This window comes from Lytechinus variegatus, chromosome 2 (assembly GCF_018143015.1).
Source record: "Lytechinus variegatus isolate NC3 chromosome 2, Lvar_3.0, whole genome shotgun sequence".
In the NCBI taxonomy this organism is placed as follows: Eukaryota; Metazoa; Echinodermata; class Echinoidea; order Temnopleuroida; family Toxopneustidae; genus Lytechinus; species Lytechinus variegatus.
The window spans coordinates 67,665,079-67,682,168 of NC_054741.1; the positions used below are offsets into that span (position 1 = coordinate 67,665,079).

The following is a 17,090-nucleotide window of genomic DNA, read 5'->3' on the forward strand; positions in this document are numbered from 1 at the left end:
GGTATTTATATTGCGCACATATCCACCTTGTTAGGTGCTCAAAGCGCTCCTATATTACCCGGCTAAGCTAGGCTTTCATAGCGCACGCAACTTTTTAAGGATTACTTCCTACCGGTACCCATTTACCTCACCTGGGTTGAGTGCAGCACATTGTGGATCATTTTCTTGCTGAAGGAAATTACGCCATGGCTGGGATTCGAACCAACGACCCTCTGTTTCAGAGTCCGAAGACTAATCCACTGGGCCACAACGCTCCACGTTGTATGTTGTACTTGTTGATGACGATGATAATGATGATGTAAATAATACATGTGTATATCTCTTGGAAATTATTGATATATCTTGCAAAGTGTTGATGCATGAGGTATCAGCAATTTGTTGACACAAGATGTTTCTTGCCAATTATTGTTAGAAGACGTACCTTGTAAATTGTTAATGCAAGACTTAACAATGCCGAATGTATTATTTTTTTCATAAACGCGCCTGTTGAGACAAGTTCAAGATATATTTCAAGACAAAACGGTAGCTTGTGCAGAAGGAAATTGCATTTTTCGATTCCTTATTTTGGAATCCTCAAAAACACAATTCCGAATCCCTGTCTCTATAAAATATTCATACCATGCCAAACGTATTTGCAATGGAAAATGCTTCATAGTGTTAAATCCATGAATGTATTTCCTGTCTGCATAATTCAATGCCAAATGAATAATAGATGATTTTTACCGATGTCTGACTGCAAATAGTTTCTATCCTTTTTTCATTTCCTTCTTGTTGTACAGTATGGATTCATCCCAAGGATAATAGATGAACAAGCCGTCCATTAGCTCCTTTTATTTCTTTATTTCTTAAAGCTCTCGAAATTAGACTCGCGTTATTTTTAGGCTGATAATTGAAATGACGATGGGTTTTAATCAATACAATGGCCATATTCATAACCTTTCCTCTATCAAATAAAATTAGTCATATTACTCTCGTTAACTGTTCTATCCATTGTCTTATCACCAAGTTTTTTCTCTGTTAGAAATGTTATCACTATCATAATCAATGCACTAACAGATTTTCAATCGAAATTTCCAAAAACAAAATGTGAAGCATAATAAAATCATTGTCATGGTAATTTTTAGTACCTTGTATAGTGACATTGTTGTCTAAAACGGTATCAAAATAAATATAAAATGGTTGTCTGGTAGTTCTTTAAAACAAGGGCCGTTGGCTCGAATCCCAAAGATGGCGTGTTTTCTATCAGCATGAAATTTATCCACACATTGTACTTCACTCAACCCAGGTGAGATTCTTATATATACCAGACAAGATCAATTCTTTGAATGCACTGAGTGCTTGAGGTGGCAGCTCGAACTAAACCAGGGTTTATAATAGTTGCGATATATTACGTCTAATCATGGGCGGTAAAAAAGTTTTTCACCAAAAATGTAAGGTCATTTAGTCCAAACATGGTCCAAAATACATCTATTATCATAAAAGATCAAACATAATAGGGGGACATTTGGTATTGTGTCCCCCTACTATTTTTGGTAGGGTGGATGCGTCCCACTGCCCCCCTGGGATTTCCGCCCATGCGTCAAATGATGTACAACGATGATAGCAATAAACATGTTCTGATCACCACAATAAATAATCACCTTGAATGTTTTTGCCATATATCAGAGACCTAATTAATAATGAGTTGTATGGCATAGTGTCGGAAGACTTCGTTTTGGGGGAATGTCACTTTGGCAAATTATGTCAGCATTAAAAATGCTAGCTTCATAAATGGAACAAATAAGCATAACATTTCCCATTTCAGATTCCTGGTTCTGAAATGGCGCTCACAATGTGTTATTCCGATGTCAGTGAAAGCCAGAAGGTGCATATAGTTTATCCAAAGGAGTTTATCTATCAGTCTTGCATATATCCCACCATCATCTTCATCGTCGTCGTCATCATCGGCAGCTCAGACAAGGTTATTCCTTATCACCCATTAAGTAGGGATTCGATGGCGTAGTTGAAGGGGGTGGCTTGGTCTCTGCTAAATTAATGTGTTTACCCCTTTCTTGTTTCTGTCATCCCAGTTTTCTCCTAAGTAGTAATGGATGATTCACAATCTGACAAAAGTACATGGTAGAATATTATATAGACGTTATACCATGTGCTTTCTAGGCTCGTTAATATTATGATTACGCACTTTAGGTTCTGTGGTGCGAGTACGATGTTTACAGTGGTATCTTATGAATCTGTATTAACCACTCTCCATATTGGGCCCCGTTGCCTAAAAATCAGTATTATAGGTAACTCTACCATCCAATGGTAACTCCCCTGAAATCGTTGACTCTGATTGGCAAATGAGCATTGTTACAATGATAATTACCACTAGATGACAAAGTTACTATAATAGTAACTTTTATCCAACGGGGCCCAAGAATGGATCCTAGCAAGTAAACAGGGATTAAGCCCTCTTAACTACCCTGGTTTTGGCAGAGTTAACTGTTACACGCTCCTGCGTTTCAGGAAATGAATTCATATCCGGTTCCCATTACCACGATTACCTCACCTGGGTGGAGTGAAGCTAAACAACAAAAGTAATAAATGAAAAACTCAAAATCGAAATAAATAAACCTGTATCTGACTTTAAACCCTGATATCGAAGAAAGGAGAACATGAAGAACGACATTTCAAGAAAATGGAAAGCTGATTGCCTTTGGAACATGCAAACCACAGTGGACAGCTGCTTTTCAATATTCATTCTTATTTGGGACACGAGGCACCTCGGTCGACAGCCAGCTAGCCTTCTTGGGAGACCACCTCGGGTCGGGTTACAATCCAAAGAAAGGAGGGTAAAGAGAGAATGCCTCAATATATGCGTGTGTCAAGCTATGTGCTGTCTGCATATCTAAACGACAGATCAGGGTGGGAGAATCTGATATTGCATTTTTAAAGTACGAATAGTACAACTCAAATAGCTGGTATCATTCACTTTAGAGCCTTCAGCTACAACAGATGTTACCCAGGAGCTGGCTTTTGGTCGTATAATACGATAATATTAGACCCTCAGCTCAATGAAGAGTCAAAAAGATAGATATTACAGTAAAGGTAAATGCCATATGCATCTTGCAGGAAACAACACAAAGAAAGGCTGTATGTTCAAAAGTAAAAATAAAAACCGAATACTGCTATTTCGATAAAAACTTTCAGGTTTTGTTACACGAAACATTGATATGACCGACTTCGATTACATTGCCACCAAACAGACTTATAAAGTTAAGTTTCTATATACACAGTATACTTGTTTACTTCGTCGGAAATAATGCTTTCTCCGTTTCTGCATTTTCATCAGAACTTTTAAAACGAAGTAAGAATGCAACATCTTAACACAAATATTGCAGTTTCATCTTCTGAGTTAAAACTCATATTCATATCATCATTTTAACCCTATAATAACAAAGTAATACAAATCTCTTTTTTTTGTCTACAAAAATCACCTGAACAATTATCTCTAACTGGCTCACCAGAGACTTCGAACATTTCCACGAACGCCATGATTTGAATGTATTGGTAACACCTCTGGGTTATCAACGTGTTGATGGGTTGTGATTTGGAGGAGGGGGGTTCTCAGCTAAAGGAGATTTTTTTGTGGCTGAAAGTGACGTGGCTTTATTACAGCTAGAGTAAAAAAAAAATGAAGTTCTTAAAAGTCTTATTTAAAACAATTCTCATCAAAATTTGATGGAAAATTACGAAGTTATTGATTATTATAATTGAGGGATCACATCCATTTGTGCTGAAATCATTGTTTACTTTCGAAGGCCCTAGATTTGGGGCACTTCTGATAATACCATAAAAGAATTCCCAAGCCTAAATTCTTTTAAATTAAAGTTAAATAGTTTCTTCAAGATACTCGTCAGTTGATTTAACTCTTCATCACTCAAACATTATATTCTTTCAATTTGTTTTACATGGCATTACGAACACTAGTTTTGTGAATGCTTTTCGTTTCCTGTTGATCTGTGAGATTCCCTGTGACTGCCAGGGTAGGAGTCTTTTAATCTTGCTTTCTTTTATTTCCTCTTTCTTTCCTTTTCTTTTAACTTGACATTTAACTGGATTTATGCTCAAATTCTCACAATGTTGTACTTGTTTCTGTTTATACTGTTTATACGAATATTTTATCAGGAGACTGCACTCTACAAGCTCCGCTTATCAACAGCCTCCTAACATTTCCAACTTGTTTAAATAGTTTTCTTGATTATTGTAATATATACATTTTCCTTGTTCTATTGATTATGTATCAAGATGTATGGACCAAAACATATTGTATATGTTGGATATAAAATAAATGAAATTATTATAAGTACATTTCCATGAATAATTGTGACCTGATGTTGCCGCTCTTCAAGTTCTACTTTTTACTAATTCACATGAAATCTTAATTTTTCTTTTATACAAGCCATGTATATGCGTGTGTATAAACAAGGAAATAATTTGTAAATGGAGCAGAAAACTTCAATGATTATATTTTGGCGGAATTGAATAAAAAAAAATGCAAAAGTGACATCATTAAGTCGCTCATTATTTATAGATGATTTACTGAGAACTGTAATACCACCTGAATATTGCAGAAATTTAAAATGCCGTAACTTCGGGCCTTTTCACACGTGAATCTTGAATCATAATTGAAATGCTGATTGCTACTGTAATCGTGACTGTGATTAGCGTTCGTGATTCTAATCATGTTTTAGCTTGGTTTTACATGTTCTAAATATTCGTCGTTAGCCTTATTTTTCACTTGAATCATCATTCAAATTACAATTTTTTACCGTGTAAAATGGCGGTAAATGATTTACATATATTATTTAAAAAAAACCGTTATGTGTAACCCATCTCCGTTGCTATCTGGTCGATTGGACCTCATTTTATTCTGTGATTTTTTTCCCTTTCAAAATACTTAAACAAATGCTATGACTTCGAATGTGAGGAAAAAGAGTTTAACTTTAAGGTGTCATTTCTTGCGTACTGCATCCCATTTGCATTTTTTTCGATCACCGCGCAAAGTGTCTTGGAGATCTTCCTTTTCACTTATGAAAAAAAAATATTTTCGAAACCAAAGATTCTTTTTTTTCCCCAGAATCAGTCTCAAGCATTGTTAGATACTGGCTTCCCAATTCAGTTAGAAATTTCGTGAGATGCATTCATGAATTTATGAATATGGGTGCATGGTATTGTCAAGAGGTGGATTCTGTGAGGTCAGTTTGTGCGAAAGAGTGTTTGCCACAGTATAAGGGTGTGTGTGTGGGTGTGTGTGTGTGAGGATGGGTGTGTGGGGGTGGATGGATGGATGTGTGTGGATTTCGGTGGTGTTTTGTTTACGACAGTTTTGAAATGCATATGCGAGATGGGATGAACCAATTTGTTTCGCACTTTCTTCGATGTAATGTGGGATACGTTACCCAAACATTCTTTTATCTGTTTGAAGAATGAGGGGGAACTGTAACAGTTGTTTTAGTAGAGAAACACTTAATAGTTTGTCTTTCTTGGGGTTTTAAACCTCGGCGATTTATTCATTATTTTTCAAGACTTCCACAGATCATTGCTAAGCTTGATAAGAACTATCTCCTATAATATCGACTTGCTCTTTTGCTATACTCTCATCCCTTTCTCCCCTCATCCGACCTCCATCTCGATTTTGTTCTCCTTCTTTCGTTCTTAATATCTTCCTTTTTTCTTTCTTCTTCTTCGTCGTGTTTTCCTTTTTCCTTCTTCCAAGATCTCTCATTATCTTTCTCATCTTCGCTCTCTTTCCACATATTTCCTTCTCGATGATCTCCCGTGTGACACGCTTGACTGTACAAATCGTTCAGTGGTATGTCATTACACGCGTGAATACCGATGGTGACTACACGCGACGGTAGCGCACCAGCATGCAGCATTCTCGCTCCAGCCATTTCTATAGAATCTGATGCCTGGACATCTCGACATTTCTGATCTTATATATTTTCTCTTCAGAGAACTTTGTTGACTGTAAAATAATACGCCACTTTTCAAAATTATTCAGATAGCATGCATCCATATCAATAACGATTATCTTGCAATGTAATAACTGATGATTTTGAGATGGCATTTCATTTCACAATACTGTATAACAGAACAGTATGCCAGCCAATACGGATATCTGCTGTATTTGAGCTCATGTTTCAAGTTGAAGAGAGTACCTGAAGAGAGCGATGATATGATGGCAGCATATTACTAACACTCTTCTAAGTACACCCAAAGGAAAAGAGAGAATCATCTCTGATATTATATCAAGAGCCTTTAATAAATTGATAACACGCACGCACACCCACACCGTTTCCGAAGGCTGACAGAATAACGTTCGATTTCAACACTTTGGCTTGATTCTCAAAAATCATTGTGTGATATTAAAATACCATTGTTTGAAAGATTCTTCCATTCCCACTGTGCTTTGCTGGTTCTCACACTTACACTTTCACCACAAACTTAAATCATACATACGTCTTTACAAACGCGCACACCCCCACTCACACCCTCACACAACCCAACCGAACCCACATTTTTTTTAACAAGTGCACACCTGTTTACCAATAATGCACATAATATTTATTTGAAAGCAGGCTAAAAGAGCAGTGTAGATTAAACGCCTTGCTCACGGGCATAGGTCCCGCGGCCGTGGATCGAACCCTGGACTTTCCATGTATAGCCAGGCACCTTAGACCACTCGGCCACGGCATCTCCACATCTTCTCTCTCTCGCTCACACATACACAGCCTCATACACACCCACACATTTATTTGCGAATATAAACATACGCTCTAAAATTTATGGATAAACAAAATCATGCAGAGAGTAACCAGCCGAAGTCCAAATTTATGTTAGAATCTCAAAGTTTTGATTTTTAATCAATTGAGATTTTAAGTCCAACCTTAAGGATTTCATCGAATCGAAGATCAAACGGGTAACTATCCATTTATTTTATTATCCATACATTTTAGAGTGTACGCATAATTATGTACATCAAAGCAACAAAGATTATTATAAAGAATTATAAATTTTAAAAATATTACTTGCTCTGACAGCATCGTTTTCTGGTTTATCGAAATACAAATATCTAGCCAGGAAATTTGTCATGATTTTCTCAATTGTTTTTCAATTGAGGGTATTTCCTGTACTAAACGGCATGAATATCATCTTGAGCTTTTCTTGATGGTGTGAAAAATGAAGGGAGAAACGGCGTTAAGTATTGACCCCTGCACAGCAAAAAACAGCAAAAAGTGTGGTGTTAATCGGTGTACATAGAGGACCACACCAGTTATTTTACACCGGTGTTTAATTGGTGGTGTTAGTTTTACACCTATAGGTGTTATTAAAACACCTATGGTTGTTACATTTACACTCTTTGGTGTTATGTTCAATCTCTAGGGTGTTATTTTAACACCTCAGGGTGTGGTCCTCTATTAACAACAATTGGTGTCACCAAAGTTTTTACAGTGTGGGTTCGAGCCCCAATCACGACTCCTTAATCAAGGCATTTACTTGCAGTGTTCTTTCATAATGAAAAAAATGCTCTAAGCATAATTTGTACCTGAATTATGTCCTTAGTACATAATAAGGAAATGAATGGAGGAATGAATGACTGAATACATATTTTATTGGTTTTACCTAAAAAAAATTGCATTCTTTTCTTCGTTACTTTTTTTAAAATAAAAACAACGTCTCATATTCACTGTTCCAGCTATCATCTTTTATTAATACACTTTTTTCTAGTGAAGTAAGAATTCAAATATTATTTCTATTTAATACCATCAAAAGTTGTCACAAAAAGAAAGGCTCTCACTTTCAACATAAACATGATGAAAATATTAAACAAACATGGGAAATCAATATAGCAGGTCACGTTAAGGTAGGCCTAATCATTTATGAAGCCTGTAGATGCTACTTTTTAGATCCAGGATTTTGTGCAAAGTTCACTCCGAAAAATCTCGCGTCAAATTTGAAACAAAAACCATTTCTGTTGGTGCGAAAATTCGTTCCAGGTTAAAAAGATATATATATATATTTATAAATGACCTGAAATAAAGTCCAATATGAAACAGAAAGGCTCAGATCTATTTCAGGAAAGATCAAACCGATTAGATCTTATTCCGGGTCATATTCTTCACACGTAATGGGTTCTGGTAACAGCAGACCCGGATTCATGGTCAATTTTACCCGAGATGCTAAGAGGCTAAGAGTGAACTTTATAAGCACGTGTACTTTGGTTAATATTTACCTTTTACATCTTTCATAAATCTTGCAAAAAGTGGCAATCTGCAAGTCATTTCAGGTCGGCTCCTTGAATCAATCGATATATATATACTTATCATCCTATCTCGTCTTTCCATTTCAATCTTTCTGCCTGTATTTTCTACCCTTCTTCATATTGCACATGGTGAACCGTAAATATAAATAATAAATATAAATAATATATATGAATTTGCTATATAGAGGAAATTGAATCTATCAGTTGTATATTTCTAATAATTCGAAGATCGTCGAATATGGGATCAAATACTATGGGTTATAATTAAGCAAAGATTGTGCGTTATACATTGCTGGTTATATAGTGGGATAAATTTTATAAGACATCATTAATTTATACATTCTATGATATGATTGTGAAGAAAGCTTATATATATTAAGAGATTGTCTGGCCATTTATGGTTTAAGATTGTTTACAGGCCAAGCTAATATATTCGTTAACAGCACTCTGGAAAATACAATACCCACCATAATCACCACCATTTTTAGAAAGCTTTATTTAAATGCAAGTATAATACACACAAACTAATCCCGCGTCCATAAACGGGTAACATGACGCCGCAAAAAAGCAATCTTCTCATTTCGTAAAAACAAATCCATTATAGCGTATATCTCCAAGAATTTGATTTATTGAATTTCATTTGTAGCGAGCCAGGAACTGTATAGAGAGAGAGGGAGAGAGAGGGGGAGATCGAAAGGGAACAAAATCAAGTTGATAGGAATATTTCGAGAGGGGAGAAAGAGGGGGAGGGGGAGATAAGAATGGGTGAAGGAGAAACAGAAAGATGGACAGATAAAAATAAAAAAAGACGGAGGGGTAAGATGAGTGGTGAAGTTGAACGTGGATGAGGACGTGTAGTTTTAACATAATTCCTGAGAGGAATAGTGCACTCGGGAGTGCACTTAAAGGGGTCGGAACACCTCGCATGAAGAACAGAAATTGTTATGTATCCCATATGCTACTAAAATTAGGGCTATTATTACTAAGTAACATTACATTATGTTCTTTTTCCCTCTTTCTATTTAAAAAAGAGATTTCATTGCGTTTTTCTCCATGTAGTATTTTTTTCATTTGACAAAAAGGTCTAAATCTTACCTACATTATTTTGTGCATGCACAAATATAGGAATCTTCTTTCTTTGATATTACATGGGCAAAGTGTGATTGGTAACAATGTTTTAGTCTTTGATCCTTGCGAAAAAATAATTTGTTGCAATTATACAACAAAATTTGGTCATTGAAACAGGCATACTGATGCTTGAATAAGGTCATGCTTAGATCATCTATATTGCTACAGGTCTGAAGCTTCAAAATAAAACTAACTATTCATCGCAAAAAGATAAACACATGCACCATTTTTCTTCAGTCATATAAACGCAAGTAATACATGGTAAAATAAGACAATATTCACAAATAGGGCCTATAGAAATAGCTCTCACTAATGGATGATTCGAAGGCCTTTCCAGTAGTTGGGAATGAACAACGGGGAATAAAGGTTTAGTTTGCCATAGGGGGAAAGGAAAATTTATTATGCGCATCGGACGTACCACACTGCATGCAGACATGTATAATACATAATATTATATTGTTTTTATGCATAATGCCACCGAAAAATTGCGCGAATTGGGTCAGAAAAAATATAGCTGGCCTGGAGGATGCGATACACACATGAAGTCAGATCAAAAGCGGGCTTTTTTGCATTTCGACGTGGTTCTTGATTTGGGAGAAACGTTTGTCAATAAAAATGTACAGAAGTGGGTATGGTTAAGCTTTTTCTTCGGTGGGAATATCAATGGATACATGGTATTTCTTGCATTGTTTTACTTTATTTGGCAGAATAAATATTTTGGTTATAAATTTTACTTATAGAAAAAAAAGACATATATATATATAAATATATATACATATATATATATATATTCATAAATACATTATATTTGGATAATGAAATAAGCGCTGCCTTAAAGATTAGTCTGATCTCGAATTGAATCGTCTACAATTTAAATTTTATCAAATTCTTTTTATCAATTGATGTTTCTCAAAATCTACATAGAAAAAGTCAGAAATTACCACAATATTAATCTTACAGCTTTTCGATTATCATGATTATCAGCATCAGATGAAAATCCATTGTCTTCACACAAGTTTAATGCGATTATGGTTATGAAATTGGAAAAAGAGTCCACCCACAAAGACACTAATCCTCATTCTTATCCCAGGCGTTTTTATTTATCCCCCATTATCCCCCATATCATGCTAACCAATGTCAATATAGGCTACTCAAATGTATTCATCACAAAGTGTTACGAACCTCCCTCTCTTCAGTTTTGTTCGAACCATTACTGCCTCAAATCGAATCGATTCAATTTATCAAATAAAAGGGATCGGGGAAGGTCACTTTGTTTTTGTAATTGATATCAAATTTCAGATGGCCGAAAAATAGTAGATGCTTTGAGGACCCCACTGGAAATAAGCTTTCGAGAAGTCGTGTGCAAGCCTGTTGTTTTTTAAAATGCGACTCATGTTGTGGAACCTTGCTAAATAAAATCAAATCACATCAATAGGATGCACAGACCTATAGACCCCCATAGCAATCAGTCCCTAAACAACAATTGTCAAACAAGATGATTTTTTCCAACATACACATTATCAACCAATCAGAACTGTTATTTTAATTTCGCAATTGATTGAAATTATGTGCGTTACAGAGCTGAGGTAGTGTTTCAAAAATGTGTTTGCAACACTCCACATAAACATTCCCAAGTAAAATATTACAAATCAAATTGTTTCTCTAGGTGATCTTTAGTTGCATTAACTCAATTTTGAATATCGTGACTATGATTGAATGATCTTTTTCTGTTAAAACACATTTCTGGGGCAAAAGATGTAAATCACTTTATATCAGGTCATATGTGTCACATTTTGGCGCTTCATTTGGACAGTCATTTAACAAGGGGTTTGTTGTATATACATAAAAAAGAACTGACCCTCATTCGTTAGTTTTAGGGCAAGCTAAATAATCTTATATTCGACATACTCTAAATCTATCCTTCAGTTTGCTAAAGGTATTTTAGGATACTACAAATAAGAAGAATAATTGCACATATTGTGCTTTATTTCAATGATATTGCTTTTGGATTTTTATCTACTCTACTATGCGTTTATATTTACTTGACAATAACAAAATCTACTTAATTTATATACGCAACGACCAAACATAATTACGTAACAAAGACAATTGCACTTGTACATTCGTAATTTGAATTCTTTCTTTTATACCTAACAAATACATTGAATCCTAATTTCTTGGTCCATTTTGAAACATACCATATAAATACGCTTTTATTGAACTCTTTGGTTGAAAATGTATGAAGCACATTTGAACTAATTTTGAACAAACTATCTAAAAACTCTCCACAATGAGAATGATAGTACGCACACGATTGATTGATTGATTGGTTGGTTGATTGATTGACTGATTGATTGATTGATTGATTTAAAACTGACAAACGTGCAATCACCAAAAAATCAATTTTTGTTATTATTACAGAAAACTTCCAAAATGTACGATCCATTGAATAAATCTGATATAATTTTTCTTTCACTTGAAATGAATATTTGATTTACACAATTATTGATGTGATAAGTATACCTTTGAATAAGGAAATACATTAATAAAGAAGAAATGTAACCCATTTCAATTCAAGTTATCAAGTTCGAGAAAGTTACATTGATGTTCACCAAACCCCTCCTTATAGAACATCAATCCCTGGATCCATTGTACCATCCTTATCATTTTCTTGTTATACCAAATCGTTTTCACTGAAAACTTACAAAAGTGACTTATATAACAGTTGTGTCGCTGCGAACAATAACGGCATATGAGTATCAGACTGCATTTTTCTTTGGGGAAAAAACAAAGGTAATGAAATAAACCGTGACAAACTAAACTCACTTTCTAAACAATGAAAATATAACTTGTGTAAAGAAGGAGACATGGAATGAATAACCTCATTATTAATCCTTAAACTCCAAGTCCCTTACCAGAACGGACCACTTCTTAATATCACATTATATTACACACCCCGCACTGTCTCCAAGCGCGTAGAGGTATCCGATATGCCGAAGATTGTCCTTCTTTATTGTTCCCACCTACTGTTACTACCCGAACAACCTCATTGAAGAGAGAAGCAACATGCCAATTGAACTTGGCCGAACATTCCACATAGGAACACTTCCACGTCTTCCTAACCATTTGAGAGATATGGCGTCTAGGTACCCGTGACATTCTCTGTAAATCCTGTTTATTGCCTACTACGATCATGGGTACCTCGTATCCTATGGAATCAGAATCAAAACAGTCCAGAATATGTTCTCGCAGATCCTTGATGTACTGGAAGCTCTCCGGTGCAGTGATGTCATATACAAAGATGAGAACAGAGGCCGTCCCTATGGCGTTGGCATAGGATTGTAGTTCTTCCCATGTGCAAGACGCGGCAGCCCGCCTGCAGGCACGCCCATCTAACGGGGAATAAGGTATGACCGGCATATCAACTATACTCATCTCATAAATCTGTTCGTTTGCGATAACAGCGGAGGTGTATACGCATGGCTTGGTGGTGGATCGGTATCGAGATGGCAGCTGACATCGTGCAAACTGCTCCACGATCGATGTCTTCCCAACACCGGGACCACCTATAAGCACTACATCAATTTGGCTCTGTTCCGCAGGGGGAGGACTAGACCCTGGGCCACCGCCGCCCCCAGTCACGCGACCACCGCGGTCCTCCGTGTCTGACTTGGACCCCTCCGAACCCAGGTCGTCTCGCATTTGCGTCTACTTTAGAGAAAAGGGGGGAAAGAAACCCATCAAATTAGAAACCACTTCTATGTGAAATATTCTCAGCTTCCTTTTTGGTAACCTATTTCATTATTACATGTCTGAGAAAGCGTCGAACAGCGTGCAAATAAGTCCATCAACTCCTTGGACAAGAGCATGTACGAAATATCATAAGGTAGGTTAAAAATTTCATAACGTTTTCTTTCGTCAATAATTCATATACGCGAATCCTTGCAGTGCTAAGAACTCCTGGAAAGTGAGAAGTGTCCTCTAACAAACAAAAAGGGGAAAACCAATTCGTTAAATAGCGTGTATCTGCAAATGGAATCGCTGGAGAATATCATGTTCCCTTTTGGTTGGAAAAAAAGAAATCATCACTTTTAATGCAATAAAAATGTGTGGATCCTCAATCACATACACTTCCAAAGATAACAGATGGTTGTGCCTTGTGAACTTCATATAAAATCTCCCATCTTGTGGTAAGACTTACTTTCTCTTCTATAACGTGTCTGCTTGATGAGTCTATTATAGCGTCGATGTACTGATGATTTAGAAAGAGAAACAGGTACGTCTAACCGATAGTGACGGATGGACGGATGTTCAAATTTTCAAATTACATCTTATATATGATGAGGCTTATTAAAGTTGGGTGAAATTTATAAGAATGTCATTCAGCCAATAATTTTTCATATATAATGATGAATGGTATATACAGCTCCCGTGGCAGGTGTCTGCAAGGTAGTTTTGCCGTTAACGATACACGAATCCACCAAAATTATCTCATAAATGTATTCGGTAACTTCCTTTGCACGAATGTCGCAGGTGTTTCGAAAGCTCAAGAGGTAAAATGAAACTCAGACTCGCAGAATGTCAATAATGCGCTTTGAAATATGTTTCAATCGTTACTTGCCTCCAAATAAACAATTGAATGGAAAATACACATTTTCATCTTATTGCTTTGGTATCTATACTGCAATGTGAGCGTGAAGTATTGACACCTAATTGTCCGACGCCTTTCCTATATTGATATCTCAGAATGATGTGAGCCAGCATTTATAAACCACTCGAGTGAGATCATTCATTGGCTGCGTTCCGAGAGAGAACAGAAGGGATAATGTGTCATCATTAATTTCGCTTCGTGGAATAAACAACAGTATGCTAATATAATGCAGATGTAAGCAATCCTTCAAGAATCGATACATTTGAGGATGCAGTCCAAGGTGGATCGATAGCTAGGTATGTCAAGGCTTGGGCGCTGACAGGGAGCGAGGTAAACTCTCTTGGCAAAGTAGACAGGTGACAGGCTTTCTGAGCTGGTTGAAGATCAAAACCAACAAACTCGATCGCAGCGTAAAGAAAGGTCAAGTAAGTCAAATCTCATTATACGATATCCTCAAATATAGGAGAACCAATCTTTCCAAACTGGAGCAATTTTACGGGAAGCAGAAGGTAACATCATTTTGACGCAACGAATGAACTTTTTTCACATTTTCCTATGATTATGACTATAACCATGATAACAGCTGTGTGTTTCTTATGACACAACCTGTTCAAATGATTTGTAGACAATGTTGAATTCACATTTATGTTTCCTTAAACAAAATACAGTCGAATTTGAAGGGAAGGCGTCATAAGAGACGATTCCGCTTTTGTTCATGTCTCTTGTGTTAATAAGGTAGGATTTTTCTACAATGAGGTATTTTTTTCTTCAGTTTGAATATTTGTTAAACGTTTATCATTGCTGACAATGATCCCCAGATGAACAGCAAACTCTAAAATCCACTGTATTCTCCTTTAGGAAGGTTTCATAATGATCCAGGAGGAGCTGATGGATATTATTCCAAGCTTTTGATCCGTTTACCGGCTAAGGATTATTATGTTATTCATGCAGATTTCATTGAAAATTAATACGTCACTATATAGGCCAAGTTTAAAGAGAATGGTGATTACTTTAAACCAGAAATATGAATTTATAACTCCTTGATGAATCAATGTGAAACAATCAAACAATAAGCGTTTGCTCTTTAACGAGAATGTGATGCTCTCCTACAGTTCATCCAATACATTTCGATGATTTTGTCTTCCAAATTGAGAGGATTTCGACAGTATACATTATATACGAGAGAAAATTGTTTTTCCTTCTTAATTCATTCAGCATCCCGGGGTATACTTCCACGAAAAAATGAACAACGGAAAAACATACGACGTATATTCGTCGGATGGAATTAAAGAAGATAAAGAAAAGCCTTGAAGTGTAGTGGCTTCCCAGTTGGCCACTAGTGCTTGCTATCCCGCGACCGTGCCGTCTGCTTTCGTGATTTAAGTGTCCTTAGTGAAATTCATGAAAACAGACAAATTAGAGGACAAGTACTCCCTGATGCCACGCTGACCTTTTACTAGGAAGACCTTTACCCCATTCAAAACAAACACGAATAAAAAGAAAGAAACCACAAACTCCTTTATATTAACCTGGATTCTTGTCGAGGGTTGGTATCTCACTGGAGCCTAAACACGATCTACTGTAGATATCAACTCATCACTTTGGCTACCTCTAACATACATGCATTATTAAGTTGTATAGTAGTCCAAGCGGTCGTGTCCGCTTCATGTGTGCGAGCTCGTTCCTTGTGTGAAGCCGTGGAGCTTGGGTTACAAGTACGGCCGCGGGATAGAAGCTTCGGTCGCACAAATCAAATTCGCTTGCATTTTCAGCCGAGCTCTCGCCGGTATATGTCATCGCCTCTAAGCCGAGTTTCTGTTATCTTCTGAGATGTGGCTTGCTTTTCTCATAGGAGCAGCAGCTCATCCTCATTAACATAGATCTACATTACATTTCCGACCCTTTTTGATATACGGCTTCCTCACAAATCGATTGTCTGGCATTTTTGCCATGAAATGTTGCGCTTTCAGAAGTTTCCCAATTAGTATTGCAAGCTGACGTGAGGCCTGCTTTATAGAAAAAAGCTCATCGGAATGGTAACCTATCAAATAAAAAAAACGATACACATGCAGAAATTGAAAAAGCATAGTTTGGTTAGCCAGTAAGTAAAGGCTAATGGTATTTTTCAATCACAAAGACCTAAATACAATGATCAGCCCTTATTGAGCAAACAAACAATGACGTAAAATCCTTTAGATCGCCAACTTTGACACGAACCATTTTCCTTCAGGGAAATGGTACTGTAGTGTTTATGAAGGCGACACAGTTTTTTTTTTTAGGTATAGCATTAACTACTTGATGTAAGGTATATTTTATCTATCTCACATCAAAGGTCCACAATTTTCTCTTTCCCTCTCTTTCTCTCTCTATCTCTTTCTCTCTGTCTCATAATTAGTTTCTTTTAGTAACTCACCAAGCACATCGATGATTGTTTTATTTCATTTTCTCACCCTCTATCTTTCTAAGTCTCTCCCCTTTTCTGTCTGTAACGCATCATGCCTATAACCCCCTCTCTCCATCTCTTTTAAGTTCCCCACCAGATCAAGGGATGTTAGTGACCTTGATTGGTGCAGTATTCTGGTTTTATCATAATAATATAGAATTATGTAAATATGATGCCGTAAAAGTAAATTGTATGCCTGAATTTTTATTTCTATGACCCGTAATAAAGGATTGTTTTATTGTTCAATACATTAGTTTTATGCTTATGTGAGTATAAAGCTTTAAAGCAAGTAAATTGAAATTGTGTCTACTCTAACCTTACATGCATTCCAATAATGTTGTTTAAAAAAAGCATATCATAGTGCTAGGATTCAAGCAACAGTTTAAGTTTTTTTTTTTTATTTCAACTCAATCAAAAAACGAATAAAAACAGAAATAATACAAATTACTACAAAGGAAAATTAACGTATATACCTATAACAATAACGACACTCGTCAGTAATGATAATCATAATGCAGATAAGAAATATTATTATCATACAGCATTTGTTTTGCTTTAAA

The 17,090-nt window shown here is 36.2% G+C and overlaps 1 protein-coding gene across 1 annotated transcript; it reads right to left on the reverse strand.

The window, feature by feature from the left end:
* Positions 1-11,242: 11,242 nt before the first annotated feature.
* On the reverse strand, positions 11,243-15,816 carry LOC121408747 (ras-like protein family member 10A). The gene has a single exon (XM_041600368.1). The coding sequence runs from the start codon at positions 13,136-13,138 to the stop codon at positions 12,374-12,376; it is 765 nt and encodes a 254-aa protein (XP_041456302.1). The 5' UTR covers positions 13,139-15,816; the 3' UTR covers positions 11,243-12,373.
* Positions 15,817-17,090: the final 1,274 nt, after the last annotated feature.